The 23301-nt window shown below is 35.9% G+C and overlaps 1 protein-coding gene across 1 annotated transcript; it reads right to left on the bottom strand.

Moving 5' to 3' along the window:
* Positions 1–694: 694 nt before the first annotated feature.
* LOC131030242 (elongation factor 1-gamma) lies at positions 695–21381 on the bottom strand. The gene is made up of 7 exons (XM_057960968.2): positions 21227–21381; positions 2611–2760; positions 2423–2483; positions 2276–2328; positions 2053–2154; positions 1450–1963; positions 695–1285 (listed from the first exon to the last, which is right to left on the bottom strand). The coding sequence occupies exons 1-7, from the start codon at positions 21230–21232 to the stop codon at positions 906–908; spliced, it is 1266 nt and encodes a 421-aa protein (XP_057816951.2). The 5' UTR covers positions 21233–21381; the 3' UTR covers positions 695–905.
* Positions 21382–23301: the final 1920 nt, after the last annotated feature.

The raw sequence follows: 23301 nt of genomic DNA, 5'->3' as shown, positions 1-23301 counted from the left end.
AGAATCAGTTGGCATCCCTATTTAACAAGCAAACGAGCTAGCTTTAATCATTTGAAAAAAAATCAGTCTCCTCGTGTTTAGATCAATATTTCCTCCCAAACCCCATCCCTATTTTCATCAATTTAGTCATACAGCCTCACAGGTCCGTGGTAAATTCATTAAGCAACCCATCTGATATCACAATCAAAAACTACAAGGCATAAAATGAATGAATCACACTCGTGTATCTAAAATTATGTACTAATCCACATATAGTGACAAAATATAAAGCTCATATTTACAGACCCTGCCAGCGGATGCAAATATTCACGTAACTGCATATTTACCTTGGCAGTTAATGGACACTAGATAATAGGATCAAATCAAATTCATAAGCTAATTTTCAAGGCCATCGATATGCTGTATCAGTTCAAATCGGATGGCCAACTAAGACACGAGCCAGAATATATGTTCTTGATCAAGAAAGTAGGTAATCAATACACTCAGGGCACTAACAATCAATAATAGACCTCAAAACACTTTAATTGTTAGTCAGAAATCAAAAGATAATTCCAAATTGTAGCGTCAAAACTGATCATTTGCACCAGATAGAACTTCATCTGCATTAAGTTCCTAAGCAAAATTAACAGGCAATCGGCACAGATTTCAAGCAGGAGATTCCTTTGTCCATAAGACCCACCAGAAGTTAATCATCTTTAAATAGTAGCAACGGCAATTCAGATAATTAATTCAATCTGTCGAAATCAATCTAGTCATTACACTTAAATCTCTCTCCGAACTCTGAAAGGCAACTCATCATTAAAAAAATTGCCTTGAAGTTTGGTATGTTTAAATTGTACCAAAAATTCAGAAAATTATATTACTACTGTAACACAAGCCCAAACCTCCGAAACCAAAATATTGGATCACTTGAAACATTTGGCATCCAACAGAGGCTCACCCTCAAAGGGTTCTTGATCTTCAATCATGGCATTAACTCGTTCTTTCTGTACCTCATCACTAATGTCCACCTTAGTCCAGTCATATAGCTCCATATCATAGCACTCATCTATAACAAATTGCGGGATCTCCTGCCCACGCAAGAGCCATAACCCCTTGACTTTGAAAGGAGGTTCTTGACCAATGATGAGCATCTTCCCAAATGCATACTTGCGTGCCAGATCCATCCGTTGCAAGAAGCCTGTAACTTTGTTCAGTGTAACATAGGAAACAGTATTCTCTTCGTTGTATTTGTATTCACAGAACCACAAGGAATATCCTTCTGGATCATACATATCCCAAAAACCTGTGCAGATATGCCAAAAAGGATAAAATTATGAAGTGCTATTTGACATACATTAACTTAATATGGACCTATATAAATAGGATTTGGAAAGCAATGTAAACACAATCATTCAATCTACAGCGTTACAAACTGAACCATTTGAGCTCAATATGATGTTAACCTACCTTTAATAGCAACCTCCCGAAAGTTGGTCTTTGTGTTTGAGTAAAGCCTCTTCCATTCATCAAGAATCATTTTACTGGGTGGTAAAAGATCAAGAGAATTTTTGGGCTTTGGCTTTGGTGCCTCCTCCTCCTCCTCCCCAGTTGGAGGATCTTCGACCTTGGGCTTTGCAGGTTCCTTTTTGGGCGCTTCCTTAGGCTTTTGCTTCTGCTCTTTAGGCTGACTGACTTTTTTATTTGTTTGTGCAACTGGAGGAACAGCATCTGCTTGTTTAACTTCACCCAAAATCTTCTTGACATTTGGCTGATTGACCATGGTCCAAAAATACCTTTCAACGTGAGGAAACTCTTTAGTGAAATCCTTGGTCATACAACGAATGAAACCAAGGTACAAGTTGCAAGTCATAACAATGTCTGCCAGGGTTATGAAATGTCCAACAAGGTAGGTGTTTGTAGCAAGGTAAGTATTCAATGCACCTAAACCTCTCTTGAGCCCAGCAATTGTAGCTTCTTCTGCCTGCAACAGCAAGCAATATATAATTTAATGACAGCTTTGACCATTTGCACCAATAGATTTGGTACATTATCAACAGAAAAGGAACTTACTGGGGGAAGATAAACTCCATATCCAATTCGAGGAAGGTACCATCGTGAGATATTTATATCAATCTCCGAAAAAGAAAAATCAATCCACTGTTCAACATGACCCTGAAATGATCCAGTACATTCAATACTCATAAATAAGACTCATCTTCACACATTGGCTTGTGAATTTTCATATCCATATTCAGGATGGGAAAATAATAAAATATTTGCACCAGGCACTTACATAATCAATTAAAGAAAACCCAAATAGGGAGTTATCACCTTTCAATCGTGCAACTGGACAAAAAATGCAAGAATCAGTAACATTCATTTTAAAAGCCCACTTGCTCTACAGAAAACATTCAGTAAATCTAAGGTAAATTGTTCTCACCATAACGTGCAATGGCATTACTCTCAAAAACAGGCCCATCAGGTGTCTCCAGAACAGGAATCTGTTATATGAGATTAACCAACATATTCATCTGAACGAATATTAAAAGAAAAGAAATGACCAAATGGACCACAATCATTGTCCTAAAAAGCATTGAGTAACAATATAATTATTGTAGCACAGCATACCTTGCCAATAGGATTCATTTTGAGAAATTCTGGGGTTTTATTTGTTACACCCATCTCAAAATTTGGTGCTCGGCTGATTTTTACACCAGCATACTCTGCAGCAATGAGTGCCTTAGCTGCATTTTTATTGCCTTCTCCTGCATGTAAAATCTGCAAGAGAAGAACAAAAGAAAGGAAAGAAAGGTCACTCTTAAAGATATTTAAATGATACATGGAAAGAGAAAAAGCAACATTATAAAACAGTACAGCTATGATATTCCAGAAGCACAGAACAGTAGTGACATTGAAAGACAGCCATTTGATTTGCTAGTGACTGGTACCTTAATTCACCTCGACATAAATCATCAAAATGCTTAGAAAAAGGGGTTGTACAACAAGATAAGAAATAGCATATACCAGAAGGAATCACATGACAGACTCAAAAACATCATACATACAAAGCAAAACAGAGAACTTACAGCTGCATATATACCACGCAAACAAAGGACTCAAACATTAAAATAGGTACTCTTGGTGTGGATGAATAAGCATTTTTGAATTTATTAAAGAGCTTGATCAGGAAGTCTCGGGAAGTTTAACACAACAAATACAAGTTTTGAACAATATACAAGGTAAATAGAAATACAATCCACTTGTGGGCATCAACAAGTTAATATGCCAGGTAAATATAATAACACTACACTTGTGAGCTTCCACAAGGTAAATAGAATAACAATCCACTTCAGGATTTCCACAAGTGGGGTTGTTCTCATACACGTTAATCTCCATTGTCAAATGCCACTAGGTTTTTTGGGGGAAATCAAAAAAAATATATATTACAATTGTAAATCAATATACAAAGCAAGCCATTAGAGGTACTTCGTGCAAAAAACAGCCATAATATTAGATCAAGAAACATATTATAATTGTAATGGTGAAAATTGGCGTACCCAGCACTTTTCCCATCAGTTTGGGCTCACTTTGACTGTGTTGTACTTTACAGAATCACTAATGCAAAGTAGACTATTTCCACAAAAGAGTTGGCAAATTCTGTGACCTAACTTAGCTTCATCCACACCCATCCCTAGTGACTGGTCCCGATCCTCACTTTTTTGATTCACCTGCCTGGTTCAATTCCATGACATGAAATTGACCCGTCCACTTTTAAAATTCAAATTTTAAATTGAGCCCATGCTGACCCCTTCCTACTAGCCATTATGTAATAACTGAAATTGGATAATAAGAAGTTGAAGGGCTAACCCAACTGATCAGTCGTCCAAACAACAAATAGCATTATCATTCAAGCATACAGGACTAACTGCATCCTCAGCTTACATCAGCATCTCCAGTAGAAACAGATTAGTCACCTCACATGGTTGTTTGCGGTCTTTGATCCTTGTTTCAAACTTCAAAACAAATTAAAACAGATCCTAGAGTTTGACCCAAGGTAAAGATGCTCACCTAGAAAACTCCTCAACAGTGTCTATTACCACCACTTCTCTTGAAGATTCAGGTATCACAAGGTGAGGTAAATAGATCTCCATGGGGCAGAATTTCCTAGATCATTCTACACAGAGAAGAACAATTTTGCAAGCACAGCTCAATTCCACCACAATTGCAAATCAAGTGAAACAGTGGTCAGTTTGCAATCTGTTTGAGCTTCACGGAAGCAGATCTCATATCCAGAGAAGCATAAATCCTCACAAAATCCCAATTTTCATGATATTTAAAATATCTCCAGCCGAAATGATTTAACCAGCTGTTATTTTCAATGATGTTCAACAATTTTTAAAGGTTTAGAATTGCAAAATAAAATTGAGAAAAAAATTGCAAGAAAATAGCATTTACTATCCATCAACCTGCATGACACCCTAACCACTCTAAATCACCATTTAATTGGGTTTTTCATTGATTTTTAGTGTAGAACTGCATGCTAGCTGCTGGGACGTGGTTCAGCATCAAAGATTTGTCATATTTCATCAGGTTGCTGAGGCAAATGGCAGGTAGATGTTAGGGACAATAACATAGAGGCATGTTCTTTAGTATCATTCCATGTTAAGGTCATTAACATGGAATGGTTAAGAGATGTACTGTTTTTTTCTCAGTATTCCACACTACTGTCATTTACCTTAGGCTTGTAATAATGATTTCCATGTATATTAAATCCAACGACACAATTTAGTGAGGAAATAGTAGACAATATCATAACTACTAAGGCTTTTATCTGACTTTTTTAACATGTCTGAACCTTATAGCTTGCCAAAAATAAATATAGAAAGCCAGACCAAACTGAAAAGAAATTCCATTGGCCTGTTATCAACTAAAGAGGTTTGTTTTCTTGGAATTCTTGTGATCCTGAATATTCAAAAGAATTAGCATTTTAATTGTCAACAATAATACCAAGGTGGTTGTTTAGATTATCAAGGTTAAGTTGGGACAAATTTCCTTTTCATATGCTAATAAACTGTGATGATTTGGAGCTTCAATTTAACACTGACCACCAAGTCTTAAAGACAAGTGTATAGGGTAGTGACAATTGTATAATCAAGTGGGAAGCAGAAGAATATACATAACAGTATATAGACGTGGAACCAAAAGCAGAATGGTTCCTATCAGAAATATCAAAATTAAAGATTGTTTTGGTTATATTAAAATTTCTTAATGCTTTGTTAATTGGTGAAATTCGCTGCTTAAATGCATGCCCTACAATTTTTAAGGAACTACATTCCATTTAGGCTCGTCATTTACATGAAGGTTCAGAAGGCCTGCAAGGAGTACAATACCAGTACATGAATGATTTAAACATATAGTCTAGCATTTCGTGCATGTTAAATAGGTTTCAAGAAAACTAATACATGCCTTGAAAAAATTCATGCACCAGTCTTGTGGGCTTATCTTAATCCCTGCCGAATCGGGGCTCGTATATTTTCTCTTTAACAATCCAAATAGATTTCAACCGCAACTGTCTCATTTAAAGGGAATGTGCCTTGTGCTTTGATCTTTCATTGAAACTTGCACCTATAATCTCTCAAATACTCAACTCAAAGTCCAATGTTTTTAAGTCCATCATCCACTTATGCACAAAATCAAGGAAAATTTACTTGAATCATAAAGGAACAGTTTACAATCACACATCATAAAGGAATATAAAATAGATCTATACTGATATGATATTATAAGAATAAGAATAATGTAGTCTTAATAGATTTTTTTGCTTTAGTCAAGAGTTTAATAGAAATATAATAATAATAATTTGGTAATAAAAAAAAATTTGCTTAGTAGAGGGTTTAATGGAAATATAAAAATATAATAGCAAGAATATATTAAAACATAATAATACAATCATATCTTAATAATAATTTAATATTAATTACAATATCATAATACAAAGAATTGATAATTAATGGCACATAGGCAGAACAGAGCAAAACAAAAATTTGAAACCCTCAATCAGACTGCACACCCTAGAGAGAAGGAATCACAAAGCATGGTGGGTGAAATTGATGTCTCGGATATTGTGGATAGAGATATTTGTGCTTATAAACAACACATGACTATTATCGGGCAAATAATGGGTAAAAAACTCAGTCGGGATGAAATCAAGGTGTGGATAATGGAGAATTGGCATAATGCAAAAGAAACATACTTCATGCCCAGACAGTTTTTACAATTGAATTTGACAATGAAGAAGATAGGAATGATATTTTGGCTAACGGCCCATGGCAATGTGGAGAACACTGTCTATACACAAAAATCGGTTCCAAATTTCGACCCAACCATTCCTTGCCCAACGGAAAAGCCCTTGTGGTTACCTCTCTATAATCTCCCCTTTGAATATTGGAGTGAAGACTGCTTACAAAGGATCGGAGACAATATAGGGCAAATTCTAGCAATAGACATGGGGGATGATGATCAAATCCTAAACGCGCGTATCAAAATACTGAATATCTCCCCCCTTCCAGCAACATTAAATTTGAAGACATCAATCAAAAATTGGACACAAAAAATTGATGTGGAAGACGAAAAGTTTTATCGTACCAGGTGTCTGAGGAGAAATCAAAGTGTCAAAAATTGTAGAATTCCATCAAAAAACGAATGGATACCGAAATCTAATGAAGTAAATGGCCATACCCTAGAGGAAGGATATCAAACGGATCCCCCAACACCTTCTTCACAAAAAATTGATAAGGGGATAACGAAACCAAACATGTCTCTAATAGGGATGATAAATAGCCACGAATGCGAGCAAGGTAAAAGATCGCAATTAATTGTTGACATCAACAATCCAATCCAAAGTACGGAGGCACAAACACAACAAAATAAGGATGATGGTGCGACTCTGGTTGATAACCCAATCCCCATATCTCGACAGGAGATTGGTGATGAATTGGATACCATAGAAGATAGAAACTATAAGCCAAACATTGGCGAGCACACAAAAGACGACATCTATAAGACAGAAGAACCAAGAGAAAGACAAATAGTAAAGCGAGTAGAGGATGGATTGCTACCAAAGCAAAAATCAATTAGAACTTACCTGAACTTACATGACTAGGTCCAAGGGAGGAGACCACTCCCTTGGGGAACAATGAGAGTCCTCACATGGAATGTTAGGGATCTTAGCAACCCTGTTAAGTGGCACATGAATCTATTGATCGAAGTTGTGTTGTTACATGAAACAAAGTTGTCTAAGGATGAAGCAGAAAAATTCGTGAAATATTATAGTGGCCGGGATGGGACTACCTCGAGTGCTATTGGTGCTTAAGGCAGTCTATGTATAATGTGGAAAACGAATAAAGTCAAGGCCAATTTGCTTCACATCAAACAGAGTTGGATGAAAGTGGAGGTGACTAGTTTGGTGTAGGACCTACAATTCATTTTGTACAACATCTATGGACCGGTTTAAACTAGGAAGAAAGCGGAATTGTGGGAGAAAATCCATAGTGACCTACATGGACACGATGAGAAAGTTGTTTTGGGTGGAGAATTCAATGTTGTCCTCCATCCAAGTGATAAACGTGGCGGACTAGGGCATATGGGACAAGTGCAATCTGACTTCGCAAAATTTGTAAGTAAAAATGGTCTGCCATTGGGAAATATACATGGACGAATAGGAGAAGAGGTCACTCCAACATCGCAAAGGGACTTGATCAGTTCATCATATGGGATATTTGGGGCTAGTACCAACATTCAGCCAAGAACTATCATAAAATCAATCCCATTTCTTTATCATTTTCCTGTAGAGCTGAATTTAATAGAAGCGTCTCACACTGTCAAGAGCCAATTCAAATTGAAAAAATGTGGTTTCAATGCCCGAGATTGATTGATACCATGAAGGATTGGTGGACAGAATCAAGGCATATCAAGGGGACAAAAAAGTTTATTTTTTGCAAAAGACTTCAAACATTGAAAGAAGAACTCAAGGATTGTAATAAGAACGTCTTCAAAAACATTTTTAAAGAAAAGATAAGGACTTAAGGGAAAATGGATCTATTGAGTCGATTTGTCATAAAAAACGGAATGTCAAAAACTAAATTTCTGAAGGAAAGGGAACTTCTCTCTAAATACGACAAATTCTTGGCAAGCAAAGAATGTTATCGGAAGTCCAAGTCGCAAGATGATTGAAGGAAGGTGATCTTAATACCAAGTTTTTTCACAATTCAAAACAGATCAATTGGTTGTCCTTTGTTACAATTCAAAACATACTTCATGCCCAGACAGTTTTAAAATCGGTAACAGAGGAAAACCAATTTTTCACCGCGGCTACCACACTTGGAGATGTTAAATTGGCCAACTTCCAACTCAGGTTAGACAAAGCCCCTAGACCTGACAATTTTAAGACACTAGTGTTTCAGAAATGATGGGACTCCATGGCATCTAATATCCTTGGGGTGGTGGAGGAATCCAAGAAAAAAGGCGTTATTTTGAAAGAGATGAACAACATCAATATTGCATTGATCCCGAAGAAGTAGAACGTTGCAATCTTTGCGAATTTCCAACCAATCTCTCTATACAACACACTATACAAGACAATGTCAAAGGTAATGACAAACAAATTGAAGATCATATTGCCCAAATTGATTTTGTTGGAGCAAAGTGGTTTCGTCCCAGACAGAAATATTGTTGATGGTATAATAATTGCCCACAAGGTACTGCACTCAATCAAGAAAGGTAACCTCAAAGGTATGATTCTTAAACTAGATGTGTGCAAAGCTTATGATCATGTACAATAAAGATTTCTACTGCTAATTTTGAAAAAGTACGATTTCTATTTTAAAAAAATGGATCGATTGGGTATGGGGGTGTATATCCTCTCCCAAGTATTCAATTCTGGTAAATGGGCCTCCATGTGGTTTTTTTCAAGTCTTAGAGCATTGAGATATAGGGGGATTCCCTTTCCCCCTTAAATATTTATTTAGATGGCAGACTCCTTAAGCAGAAAGATCAAAGCCATGATACAAAATAGTATTTGGAACGGAATTAAGGTCATTCAAACTATGCCACCATTCTCAAATCATCTTTTCGCTGATGACATGTTGTTATATGGCCCAGCCTCTATCATGGAAGCATCAAATATTAGGCATTTATTGGACACATCTTGCTCTGTTTCAGGTCAATCAAATAATGTGGAAAAGTCCAGCATTTTCTTTTTTAATATTGGGACATTAATGCAAAGGCGTATTGCCAATATCTTGGTCTTTGCCATCCAAAAGAACCCATCAACTTACCTTAGGGTGCCTCTATTCAATGGAACGGTGAGGAATAAGTTGTGAAGTGAGACCATTGAGAAGTTTGGCAAGAAGACGGAGAACTAAAGGGGTGATGGCTAACCCTTGCAGGTAGGCTTACCATGATAAAGTCAATCCTTTCTACTATTCCTATCTACCTTCTATCAACAATGGGTATTACCAAAAAATTGGCACAAGAGATAACTAGTTTTCAGTGAAAGTTACTTTGGGATGGAGCGAATGATAAACATAAAATCTCGTTGGTGGCATGGGATGTTGTGAAACATCCAAAGGAAACAGGTGGAGCGCAAATGAGAGACATCATGATTCAGATCGAACTCTTGGGGCAAAAATAATGTGGTGAATGTACAAAGAACGAAAGGCTTTGTGAGCAGTGGTGTTGAGAAAAAAGTATTTGGACGATGCTACGCACGAGAGGATTTTAACTATAGCTAATCCCCCAGTCGGATCAGCCATATGGAACTTTATGTTTAAGTGTAGAGACTTGGTTACAAATCACATTTCTTGGACGATTGGAAACGGGAGAAAAAGGGCTTTTGATTAGATTCTTGGAATGGGTATAAACCGTTATCTGAGCTTCTGAGGATTGTGAAGGCCATTGAAATTTCTTCCGCTAGAAGTTCAAGACCATAGACCAAAGAATAACTAAATGGAGAGATTTCAGTTTTCTTGATCTTGCCAGCAAAGAAACATTACTAGGAGAGTTGAAAAGACTACACATTGTCGTGGGAAATGAAGAATGTTACATCCCACTTGTGGCCTAGTTGTTAATATGTTGTGATTACGCCATGATATATGTTTGCCCTAATGTATCTATGCTATACTTGCAAGATGTTTAACGTACCCTAGTTTCTCATGTTTAAATTGAATGAATCTGCCCTAGTTTTTCATGTTTAAATTGAATGAAAGTGCCTAGATGTTCATGCATATTTGAATGATGACAATTGTGCTTAGAATGATGATTTAATGAATCATGATTGATAAATTGATGACTTGATAAGTTAACATTATGACATGATGTTTTACTTTTGTCAATGATTTATGAAATGTCAAAATAGGACAAGATTTTGATCTAACTGGTTAAATTGGCCAAGTGTGTGCAGGAGATCGTCATCCTCATGCGAAGGGAGGGAAAGCATCATCAGGTCGGGAGGTAAAGAGAAGGAAAACTTAAGCCATCTGAAACCTTAACCCTGAGTCAAGTAGTGTCATGTCCACCTTGGTAATTTTGCCAGTCGTTGTGTCAGGTAACCCTACCTGGTCCGTTCAAAGATTTTAGGGTTCACAACTCTAGGTTATTGATTGTTTTTCGAGGTAATTCGTTATTAATATTATTAATTAATTATTTTATCAATTATTAATTAAATTTCGCAAGGGCTCGTGTTTTATTGTGTATATCTATCAATGTATATAGATTATGCAATAACATGTATATGAGAATACGTATACACGACAGTATACGTGCTCCCATAGGCATGACTGGGTAAGGTATATAGATTCACATGTATAAATATATAAATATTTTATGCAAACTCTTGCTAAGTAAAATTCTTTTAAAAAAATATATATCTATGCCAACTATCTGGCAATTTCAATGAAGTTAAGTGTGAAGGAGGGGGGTTAAAAAAAAAAACCTCTAGCCGCTAGAGGTATATGTGACATAAAGTAATAAGGGTATTAAACAAAGACTTTCACCCCTCCTTAGCGCAATACATAAAGCTTCTTTTATCGAGCATTTAGAATAAATGGAGATATCCATATTTTCGTTATGGGAATGATATATTTTTTATCGAGCAATAAAGGAAGTTTGCATTAAAAAAAACATTATGCATATAAAACAATTAAAATCGCATAACCTTGATACATTTTTATTGGGCAATTTGAAATAAATGGTCTTTGCTTGTATCGAAATAAGAAGCTTTGAATATTGGAGAGGGCTTTTGGCATGATTTTGAGTCTTCATTGAGAAGAAAACCCACAAGGAAATGGTGTGAGGCGGAGAAGAGAAATTCTCGTGACTCCTCTTTAGGCGGTTTGGGAAATAAGCCTAGTTTTAGGGCAATGGATGGGGGCAAACATTTTTTTGGAGATATTTAGGGGTCTCATGAAAAGAACGATAGACACTTTTACTTCTTCAAACGGCAGAAAGAGTTTTGCTCTGGAAGTTACAGATTCAGGTAGCGTGGAAGAACGGTAAGAGTGTTTGTCGTGAAAGCATTGTGCAGGAAATTCTGAGCAAATTGTTCATCAATAACCAGGTCATGTAATATTTACAAAACCTAACTAGTTGAATTTCCTCTGTTTCTTCTTATAGATTGAATTCTGGAATGAATTTGTATGAAGGGAAAAGCTTAATTCTGTGCATTACGTAGAGGTTTAGAGTTATTGGGTTCTGTTTAGAAAAAGAGAGAAATAAAAGTATATTAAATCTCTGCTTTTCTGAACTTTTAAGGAAAAGTTACTTAAATTTCTGCACAACTAATTTTGGAAAAGGGTAAAAGGAAATCTGAAACAGCATTTCTGCATTCAGGCACATTTCTCATATATGTGTGTGTGTGTGTGTGTGTGTGTGTGTGTAAGTATATTTAAGGGTTTTTTCTGGATGGATGTTTGTGTGTATTTGACTGCACCTTTTTTTCTTAAATAAGAGAATGATTTATAGTTCAAGGACCATGATGAGCTCCTCTGGAATTAAATACCAGAGCAGTATTGCTCTAAACTAGGCTGTTATACTCAGAAATAAACCCGAAATCCTTTTAGAAACCTCCAAAATAACAATCAGTTCCAGAATATTGTGATTTATCTTGAATGTTGAGTAGGGTTTGGAGATTCTTCAATTATAAAAGAAACATACCCACTGTTTCGGGTAATTTGCTGTTACAAACCCTTCTTACTAGCAAAATCTCTGAAATTCAAAATAAAATCAGTGGTAGACTGTAATAGCAATCATTATGATGTTTTTGAAAATAAAAATCTAAACCTCTGAAAAAGAGCAGTATGTCATAATTGGTTATCATGAAAGAGGCTGCTAGCTTGAGTAACTTGAAGAACCAAAACAAATATGGGTAGATCAGTAGATGTATATATATATGTGTGTATGTATATTACTCTGTGCCTGTATGTGTTATGTGTATGGATGTTAAACCAATAATCAGTGTAGCAAGCTGGAAAACGATATACAAGCAGCACTCCACAGATTAGAGTAGATGCATATCCAAAGACTTGTAATAAGAAGACTTCTTACCTCTTAATTGAGCTTTTACAGAAATTGCTTGAGTCTAGAAAACATAACTGCAGCAAGTGTGACCTATCTGATCTTGAGATTTACCATTCCCTGATCATGTTAAAAACTAAAACCCTAGCCTAGGAAGGTAGTGGGTAGAGGAGCACAGCTGTCCATGATGCAGATAGCATCTTCGATAGAGAGAATACTCTCAAAATTGCCAAGACAGCAGAGACATGTCAGACGTGGGTACTTTCCAAACTTAAGGGATGAACGGACAGCTGGCAGCCCCTATGCCCCATACTTTCCCTATACAGGGTATTAGTTGTATCATTACAAACCTTTACAATCATGTATGAGAAAAATTAAAGCAGTTACTTCTTAAAAGAATTAGTGCTGATATCAAAAGAATGTTGAACAATTGTATGGTCATAGTTCCAAAAAAAAGTTCAGTTGAACCTACTTGACCCTAGACCTATGCCGAGAAGGGTGGTGATCCTTGACAGCACGTTTAATCGTGCTTGCAGTGTTTAAACCTTGGCCAAGGTGGTGCTGCATAATGCAAGCTACCATCAGATCATTAGAGCCAGATACACCTCTAGTCAGAAGTCTCATACTAATTGGGAGTGACCCTTAGTGTATGACCAACTAGTTCGTGTAGGTCCTAAACACCAAGTCTCAGATGGCATGAGTTCCACTTCCCGTTACCTCCCTGCAAAGGATCGGGCCAGTCCAGTCAGATATGGCACGGAGGACTAGTAAGTCCGTGGTTGGGCAAAAAAAGCGCCCTGATGATACTTTCCCTCCCCACTGGTATGTTGATAAAGTCATGAAGTTCAGAACATTAGCATCAGAAGAAATGTACTCTCTAAACCCTTTCACTTCCTTTTAAATTGAAATGTTTAAGTTACTATTTTATTAAATGTTCATTCTTTCAGCATAGATATGTCTTATTTTTAAATATCAGTCATGTTTAGTTATTCTTCAGTTATTGCAAATCAAAAAAAAAAAAAAAAATTACTGTGTTTCTCTCCTTTCTGGTAAAAGTTGCTAAATTGATGTCTTAAAATGTTTTATTTCGATTCAGCGAGTTACAAGGAAGATCAAATAATATGGTGAGATGCAAAAACGAGCAACTATTCCCCAAAGCTTGACTACGACCTTTTCAGTGATAGAGGTTGAGCGGTGTGAGTGGCAACATTTCTGTTGGAATGCTAATATACTGCCAAAAGTCAGGGCCTTTGCCTGACTCGCTGTTCAAAATCGAATTTTAACAGGACACCACCTAATGAAGTTGGGTTATATGGGCCCCTTTTGGTGACATCTCTATCACAAGACAAGTGGAGAATTGTGGATCATTTAGTCGCGCAATGTGACTTTGCTAATGCATGCTGGGTATGTTTCCTGAAAAAGATAAATTGGCAACAAGCTTTGCCAAATTCCTTGAAAGAAATTTTTACAAGTTGGTTGATAGTCCATTAGGGGCCTGTTTGAGGTGGTTTGTGTTTCTCCATTTCTGCAAATGATATGTTGCCACATTTGGAAGGAGAGGAATGAACGCATATTCAAATTTAAGGAGTCTTCACTTCGAACCGTGCTAAACAAAACCGAAGTGTGAATTTGTGAACAAATTAATGCTAAAGTTGCTAAAAGAAAGCATGAGCTCTTTATTGCCTAGGATGATCAAATGTCAAAAGAATGGCCACACTTGATTTCCCCAAAGCTGATACAAAACAATAGAACTCAGAGAGATGCTAAGTGGTCACTCCCACCAAAAGGTTGTCTGAAACTAAATTTCGACAAAGCATTCAAGAAAAATCTTGGCCCAATTGGTGTCAACTTCATTATTAGAAACGATATTGGAGAATTGGTAGGATCAGTTAAACTCCCTGATGGCACCAATAACGATGTTGAATATGTGGCTCTTCTTGGTGGCCTAAAATTATGTCTAGAGAAGAACCTTTGACAATTTGATATCGAAGGTGACTCCCGCAATGTGATTCGTGTTGCCATTTTTGGCAAAGCCTCGAGTTTAAATCTATAATGTGGTTCACTGCAATCAAAGAGATCTTAGAAAAAATGGATTATTCAATTAAGCACATATTTCGCAAGGCAAATAAGGAGGCAGATTTCTTATCAAACCATGTGATCAATCAAAATTGCGAATCCATCACATCAAATGTCATTTCCACTTGGAACGATTTCAATCTTACTGACAACTCCCTACAAACTTCAGACCCCTCCATTACAAAACCTGATTTGGCAAGAGGAAATGACCTCCCTTGAAAAGGAATGACACAGCCAGATAAACTTAAACAGATTGTGTCCGCGTGAGAATAAAATCATGGCTTTTTGAAATTTGCTTAGATTTTTGGATATGACTTAGTGACGGCTTATCTCGGCATCTAAGAATGATAATCTATTTCCAATTTGATTTCCCACATTCCCCATTTGATGATTGATGGGTGTGCTTCTCAAATGAAATGATCTCCCTTTTATATCTCATATTTGAGGGGGGCACAACTCTTCATTTCATGATTTCGACCATTCATTAAACTTAATTAAATTTTAATTATATAATGTTATATATTTTTCTCAGTTAAGTTGTAATTATATAATATTATATTTTTTTTCACATTATTATTTTTTAATTTTAACATATAATATATCATCATGACATCCGAATTTGACTAATTGACATTGTAATATTTATATTTTTATAGTGGTTTTGTTTATTATACAATATGTGATGCAAATATGTGTGGAATTTTCAACTTAATTACTATTGCAAATATGTATATATTTCTGATTTTTATAAGTTTATGGATGGATGAACCCAACCCCAAATTCTTTTTGACCAAACCCCCAAATCCAAAACCTAAACCAAGTCCAAGACCAAAGACCAATAACTTAGCTATATGTTATATACAATTATAAGCCTCCAATGTTGACTTTCTAAAGGACCAAATTTGCATCAATCCATAGTATACACAAGTAAATAATTGATGAACAACACTTAGAGATATTGGAAAAATATCTTAAGGCCAATTATCTTATGAACAATACTTATTATGGGCAAGTTAATCAATGATTTGTGCTCAATATGGTTAAATAGATTATGGTGACCCTATGTGACCTTGTAGTTTGTCATGATGAACTACTAAATCTGCAAATTTTTGGCTATTGGTAAGCTATTTACAATACAATACCAAAAAAAAAACAGCATGGACTAATAGAAGAAATAGATGTGCAATTATGTTGTGACCGATTAAAGATAGTTAAACTGGATGGAGGTGCCAACATTTTTCCCAACTATCAAGGGCAACACTGTTGACAAGGTGGTTGCAAGAGGACATCCTATGTGAAAATGTCTTCATAGCTTTGGACTCCTTGCACGTATTATTGTGCATATCTTATGTTTAAAACATGAATAAATTTTGCACAAATTAAAATGTTGTGAAGAAGACATAGGCCATATGCATTAACAAAGTAATCAAATGGATAATGCACACAAATAAAAAGAAGTTTATCTGAATAAGAATTGCAAGACTCGACAACAATGTTCATTGTCTCATTAGAAATGTTTAGTAGTAAGGGGAACACATTCCAATGTTCAATGAGATGAATCATTTCTATTCCACCCTCTTTTATGCCTACCTTTTATACCCTTAACTTACAGATTTCTTTAAAGGAGCCTTTATTTAAGGCCCTTCATCTAGTGGTGGGTATATAACCCATTAGCTATGTTTAACAAGCCATAGGCATTGCCAAGCAAGGGGGCATATTTAACAAAAACTAAAAGTGGTAACAACAACTACATATGCTACAAGATGCAACTAGACATGTTAACAACTACATATGCTACAAGATGCAACTAGACATGTTAACAACTACATATGCTACAAGATGCAGCCAGACACAACTTATCCCATCATTTTTAAAAGTCATTCAGCTTGATAAAAAGATTCTTCAACGCCATTGAACTTGTATAATGAGAAAGTGTTAAATGAAACAACCAAAGACTACAAATTTTGTAAGGAGCCTTAATTCAAGTCCCTTTACTAGAGATGGGTATGTAACCCATCAGCTATGTTTAACAAGCCATAGGCATTGCCAAGCGAGGAATTAGTGTTGTATCAAGAAAAGGCAAGCAAATACAATTCAATCCTTTAAGGGCATAATTAACAAAACATGGTAACAACCACATATGCTACAAGATACAACTAGACACAACTTATCCCATCACTTTTATTATAAGTCCTTCAACTTGACAAAGAGATTCTTCAAGGCCGTTACACTTGTATTATGAGGAAGGTGTTAAATGAAAAGACCAAAGACTACTAAAAAAGTTGTGACGTCACAAGGGATCTCTCTTTCCTAAAAGCTACATTATTATTTAACTCTTAAAGACAATGTTTTATTATGGGAATAGTTGTAGTTCATTTACATGACATCATCACAATGTGACAAAAGTGTAATTGGAATTCATTTATGCATGTTTCAAATAGAAAAATGGCAAAAGAAGAAAATAAATTAGAAAACAAAATTATACATAAAAACAAAGAATAGTTACTAATCATTTCAAGTATAGTGAATAAGCATGTACATATATAAAGCATGAGAAAATCCAACAAATTAAAAGAGCGTAGGATTTTTAAAAAACCATTTAATTTTACATAAGTGGGTTAGTATGATGTCATGGAACACATCCCTATTATTTCAAGGGTAAACCCATGTTTTCTACCTATGTTTATAATTCTTCAGTGTTCCGCAGAGGTTCGGGACGAGGGGATGGGGGGATGCGGGGGCAAGTTTCGAGGACGAGGAGACAAAGAGCCTAAGTTAGGGGCGGGGTGGTGGCGGAGGGGTAGTGGGAGGATATACACAGTACTTGAAAAAACTAGTTATGAAAACATGTATAAGAATTACATGTCAAATAAAACTTTGCCAAATTAGTTAAATAGCAAAATCACTCAATCCATCTCTTTCACTCCTTGAATCGAGACTCAAACTCTACGAGGGTGAAAAAACTCATGGAATATGAAATCCATAACATCAAATGTTCCAATCAAATATCAAAACAATAACTAGGAGCCTAGTGGGGATTTGGGAGTGGAGATGCTAATGGGTTTTAGGGGTAGCAATGATAAGTTGCACAAAGTGTTAGATGTGAGAAAAACCCAACGATATAAGGGGTGAAGGGAAACGCATTTGAGTTTCCCCGCAAACCAAAAGTATGATTTTTTTTTAAATTGCTTTTTGTGACATCTTGGGACAGGAGTCTCGGAGACGCCAAGACGTCTCCGCATCTTTGGTGGCACACTAGCGACAGTGGCGAGACAATGAGGTTCACCACATCCCTGTCTCTGACACGTGGGCCTGAGGGGGGTGGGGGGAGAAGTGTCCCCGTGGAACACACTAATTCTTATTAAAATCCTATGTTACCAAAAGTCTTGGATTACAATCCAATGCACTTTCAATTCAACTATGCAATTCGAGTTGATGTGGATTTAAACAAGATATGTGATTTGTAGTTTGTGTTCTTCCCAATAGGGCAAATCCAAGCTGCAAATCAATTCCAAAACATAATAGCATTCAATACCTGGAAATTAGAAAACAAACAAGTGTTTTGTTTGGCCATTCAACCTCTCTAGCCATTCTAGGTGATAGGTTATTACTAGATCATCGAACAATGGTTGTAAATTAGAAGAAATCAAAAACAAAGACTTGCTTGTTGTCGAACCATTCAATTGTAATGGCTCTATTTGTGATTTGCTTTAGTCTACAATGCTAAATATTATGTTTTTTACCAAAAATATGTAATAATAAATTATATAGCTACATCTTTTTAATAGTATCTTGCCCTTTTTAACTTCAGCTTAGTCACTTTTGATATCGGTGTCTTACATAATACTAGATTTTAAGGAATAACATAGTTAAATCATGATTATTTATAAACATGCCCACCCCTTAAAAATAATTGCCATAAAAAAAAACCTCGTCTAGGCTTAAACTTTGTTCTTGCAAAATAATAAATTTCTTAACCCTAATACTAACCTTAAAAAGGCCGGTTTGCACATCTCTTTATATTTCTACCCATAAGTTTAAAAATCGGCCATAAAACAGCCCTAAAACCACCATTCCTATCAATAGCATAAGAGTGTTCCCTAGTCATCCCCAATTTTTCCAAAAACTCATGATGTCCCCATAACAATACAATATATTCAGAAACATATGTGAATGTCCCCATCACAATACAATACATCGAGAAACGTTTGTGAGACAGCTGTCCCAAGGATGGCCAAAATCAATCATCCTAGATAACTAAAACCCAATTTCGTATGTTTAAAAATAATACTTGAGATTTCATCAAGGCTATAAAATAAGATTTTAAATAATTGAATCTTGGTTGAGAATGTTGAAATGTAGAGATTAAAATAGCACTCTTTTAAAACTCATTTACGTATATACTTCCATCCCAGCTCCTTCTCTATCCCTCTATTGTAGAAAAAAGGTACACACACACAATTCTGTCCTAAAAAAGGGCCCCCAGACTACTGTCCTGCCATACCCATCCCCAAAACATCACAGAACATAGATATATGCATAAACAAAATTAGAAAAAGTGGCATGACAGAGATTAGAAAAAATTTCAAGAGACTCCTCGGGAACATGAAGAAGTCTTTCAGAATCTACAGGTGTTTCTTGGAAGGCACGCCAACATGAATTTTCAAGAAAAAAACGCATTACAAACTGACATACCATTGCACCACTATTAGACTGGTAATCATTGCAAATCTGTCCAGTACATCCCAAAGCTAAATACTTTAAAAGTCATATGTACCCTAATGTAACTTGTAAAATGGCTGTGATAGCCAAAACATATTATCAGAAATTGTGTTGGCGCTGTGAAACTGATATCCAGATCTAGAATCTGCAGAGGGAACACAACAATTAAGTGGGTATTTCTTTCGTGTTAGCTGCTAGGATCCGCAATAAAAAATTATTTCTCTTATTTTCTTCATTGGCTGTGAAATTGAAAGAACAATAATGATTAATACTATCAGATTTCCACAATCCATATTATAATTCTTTTAGAGCTTTTGGATTTGATCGTGTACAAAAATAAAATTTATCATCAATGTTTTGAATCACACTCCGTGATTCATCATCAGGATGAGAAAGAGTTCAAAGGAGATGAACGATTTTCATCTCCTTTGAACTCTTTCTCATCCTGATGATGAATCACACTAGTGTGATTCAAAACGTTGATGATAAAAAAAAAATTGTACACAATCAAATCCAGAAGCTCTAAAAGAATTAGAACAATAATGAATTAGTGTGTATCACTGGCCACAAGACTAAAAAGAATTATTCAACGAAAGGAAGAACTCCACTGGCATTGTGGGCTTCAACTAATAATATCTTAATCCTATCAACAAATTGTCAAATTGGCTAACATCTAATAAAGCTACGATGCAAGCAAACATGCTTTCAATAGCTAGGTTAGAGAGTGAAAAGGGATGTAAGCTGTGTGAAACTATATCATAAAGAATGCACATTTATGTAAGGTGTCCAGATGCACTTCAATGTGCATCCACAATGCTTGATATATTTGTAAGTCCAATCATAAAAGCTTCATCAAAATGATGATTATAGACTCATGTTATCCAAAATCCCTAAAAGATTCCAGTAGATAGGAGCTTCACGTATGTACAGAAAAAGCCCCAAACTGTGACCCAGATGATCAACTGTCGGGATTATCATAAAATACTACTGCCAATCGCACGAAATATAGCATACTCAATAATGAACATAATCCCAATTATCCTAATTTTAAATTAAAAAGACAAATTCGCAGCCATTCATCAGTGGACTATATCCCACTGACTTCGTCGAAACCATTCAGAATGGAGGAAAAATAGGATCTGCAAAATTCCAACACTTCCAATCTTCTATGATCGTTATGAGCAGTAAAACGATAGCGATTCGTGACCTAAAAAATTTCCACACAAGGATACTCTTTAACCTCGGCACCATCCCAAAAACATGTTAACGAACTCTAACTGATCCGATATCATGATAAAAGAGCAGTTAATTATTTCTTATTTATATGGACAGGTAACTGGAAAACCCGTCAAGAGGGTTATGATGAATTGGTAATGGTGAAAACACGTATATAAGAATGTGACTCAGGTTGAAATAGCCTGCGAAAAACTCGTATAAGAATAAGGTCATAGAGTAACAATCACAAGCTACATCGCCCAAACTTTACAAAGAAACAAATCAAAGAAAGATCTGACAACCCAATTCGACACTAAAACATTTCAGGGAAGCCCATGACCCCACCCAAAATTTAGCATTCAACCTTGATCGGAATTGGCCATTGAACGGGTTATTAAAAAATGGAAAATCCGATCAAAGCTAAAACATTTGGTAAACATAGACACCGATTGTCATTTTCTATTATTTCTTATTTTGCCATAACCGCTAAAATGCTCGTATATTCCTAATTTACCAAATCCGCAATATATTCCAGGCAACCAGTATACATAATAATTATTGGGAAAATCCAGAGATAAAAGCAATTTAGGACGGCCGAGCAAAGATCTAACACCCTTTCAGGAGAATTTAATTGAAGCGGGAGAGTTGGTAGAATAAATACCAGCATTTTTGCTGTTGCTGCAACCCTAACGTCGTCAGAACAAAACCTGCGCAGTGACAACCTTTTTGTATTTTACACCAAATATATGCTTTCAAACCGCCCGATGCTTTATATATCAGCTGATGATTGGGTTATTTTAGGGTTTTGAAAAGTTTTTTTCCTTTATTTTTCTAAATATTTTCTTTTTATATTTGCGCAGAAAAGTGCAAGCAGTGATCTTATAGATTTATAGGGTGGGTAAGCTTTAAATTATAAGTTTCAAGAACACTATTGGTTACATTAGTTTTTCATAGTAATTAATATTATATAATTTAACTAAAACTAGCAATGGCATCTTAATGTGTAATGGATATCTCAAAGAGGTGTGGAAGGTCAATTAGAAAAAAAATTGATCTATTTGTTGTTTGTGTAGTACATGAGGTCATTTAGTAATTCATTAAGCAAATGATGTTGTTTGTACAACGACTCTTAGGAACAATGATTCAAACATGATTGAAACAAAACCTTTGGAATAGGAAGATAAACAAACTCCATTACCAACAAGCTCAAATTATGTATGCAATAAGGAGAGAGAGAGAGAGAGAGAGAGAGAGAGAGAGAGAGAGGAGACAAAGATAGAGATGGGGATGGAGATGGAGAAGGAAAGGGATGTGGAGAGATAATGAGATAGGGATAGAATAAGAGATGGAAAAACAAATATGGAGAGAGAGAGAGAGAGAGAGAGAGAGAGAGAGAGAGAGAGAGAGAGAGAGAGAGAGGGGGCAAAGAAGATATGTGTAGAGATGGAGACAAAGAGAAAGAGGAAGAGGGAGATAAATAAATAGAGAGAGGTAATAAAATATAAATAGAGGGGGGGGGGAGGAGAGATAGAGATAGAGAGGGTAAGAGTGAGAGAGAAAGAAGGCGACCTAGACAAGCAATAGAGAGAGGGATGAAGATAGGGAGATAGAGATAGAGATAGAGCCTAGGGAGAGAGAGAGAGTGTGTGTGTGTGTGTGTGTGAGTGAGAGAGAGAGAGATCTATGACAAAAGAGACAGAGGGAGGGAGAGATAAAGAGAATTAATGTGTACTGAGTAATAAATTATATACATAATAATAATGTATATTTATTAATTTATTAACCAATGTATATTTATTAATTTATTGACTAATGTATAATTTCATGTGTGTGTGTGTGTGTTAGTTTATTAACTAATTTATAATTATATATCATAATATTATATTTTAAAAATATAATTCATAGTTTATAACGTAAAATTATATTTTTTTTTAATTTAAAAAGTTAAATTAATTATATAATATAAATTATAGAGCGAAGAAATATGTGAATAACGCAATACCAGCTTCATAAATCGGCTCCCTCCTGGAGCGACATCTGCAGGGAATGGTAGACTGTGATCGGGAAGAAGCAGAAAAAAAAAGGATAGTATTCAGGCTCTGCAAGGTCACGCGGCTCCCCATGGGAGTTTCTAACATGGAGGGCATTCTATCTACCCTCGAAATTCTTGGCAAGGTTTGGCATCAAAACTAAGAACAATTAAAAAACCCTCTACTGTGATTCTTTTGAAACCTAATCCGATTGACAATCATCGCCCTCAATGGGTGTTTGAAAATGGGGTTTGGGTGGATAAATGTGCTCCCCCTCACCTGAATATTCACCAAAAATCCAATACTAATGTCGTGGAAAATAGAGTCACTAATGGCAAACCTGGTAAAAACAAAAGGAATTTTGGGGCTCCCAAAGGTCGGAACCTGGCTTATCCTCTGGTTTCAGGTCCAAATGTTGTTCCTCTGGGAAAAGTTAGGGTTTTTTCACCCAAAATTGTGAACAAGGGACGAGCTTCACAATCTAGAGCCAATAATACAGTTGAAATCTCTTCATCAATGCGCGATCCGATGTGGAATTTGTATTACAAGATAGGGCTTCTGGTTAAATGGAATGGTATGGATTTCCCAGCTCAGGAAGCAATCGACTGGTGGTATTCATGGTTTTCTCGGGAGGTGAGTATCTCTCATCTGGACAATGATGTTTTATTTATTTTTTGTAAGAATTTAAACATTAAAAAAGAAATTC

Source organism: Cryptomeria japonica, chromosome 6 (assembly GCF_030272615.1).
Source record: "Cryptomeria japonica chromosome 6, Sugi_1.0, whole genome shotgun sequence".
Lineage (NCBI taxonomy): Eukaryota > Viridiplantae > Streptophyta > Pinopsida > Cupressales > Cupressaceae > Cryptomeria > Cryptomeria japonica.
This window is presented reverse-complemented; position numbering and strand designations above follow the sequence as displayed.

What these genes read in the sequence shown, in the direction of transcription:
- LOC131030242 (XM_057960968.2), bottom strand. An exon ending in AAATGAATCCTATTGGCAAG is followed by an intron (nt 2,484 to 2,610) that starts GTATGCTGTGCT and finishes CTCATATAACAG; the next exon opens with ATTCCTGTTCTGGAGACACC. An exon ending in TCGGGAGGTTGCTATTAAAG is followed by an intron (nt 1,286 to 1,449) that starts GTAGGTTAACAT and finishes ATATCTGCACAG; the next exon opens with GTTTTTGGGATATGTATGAT.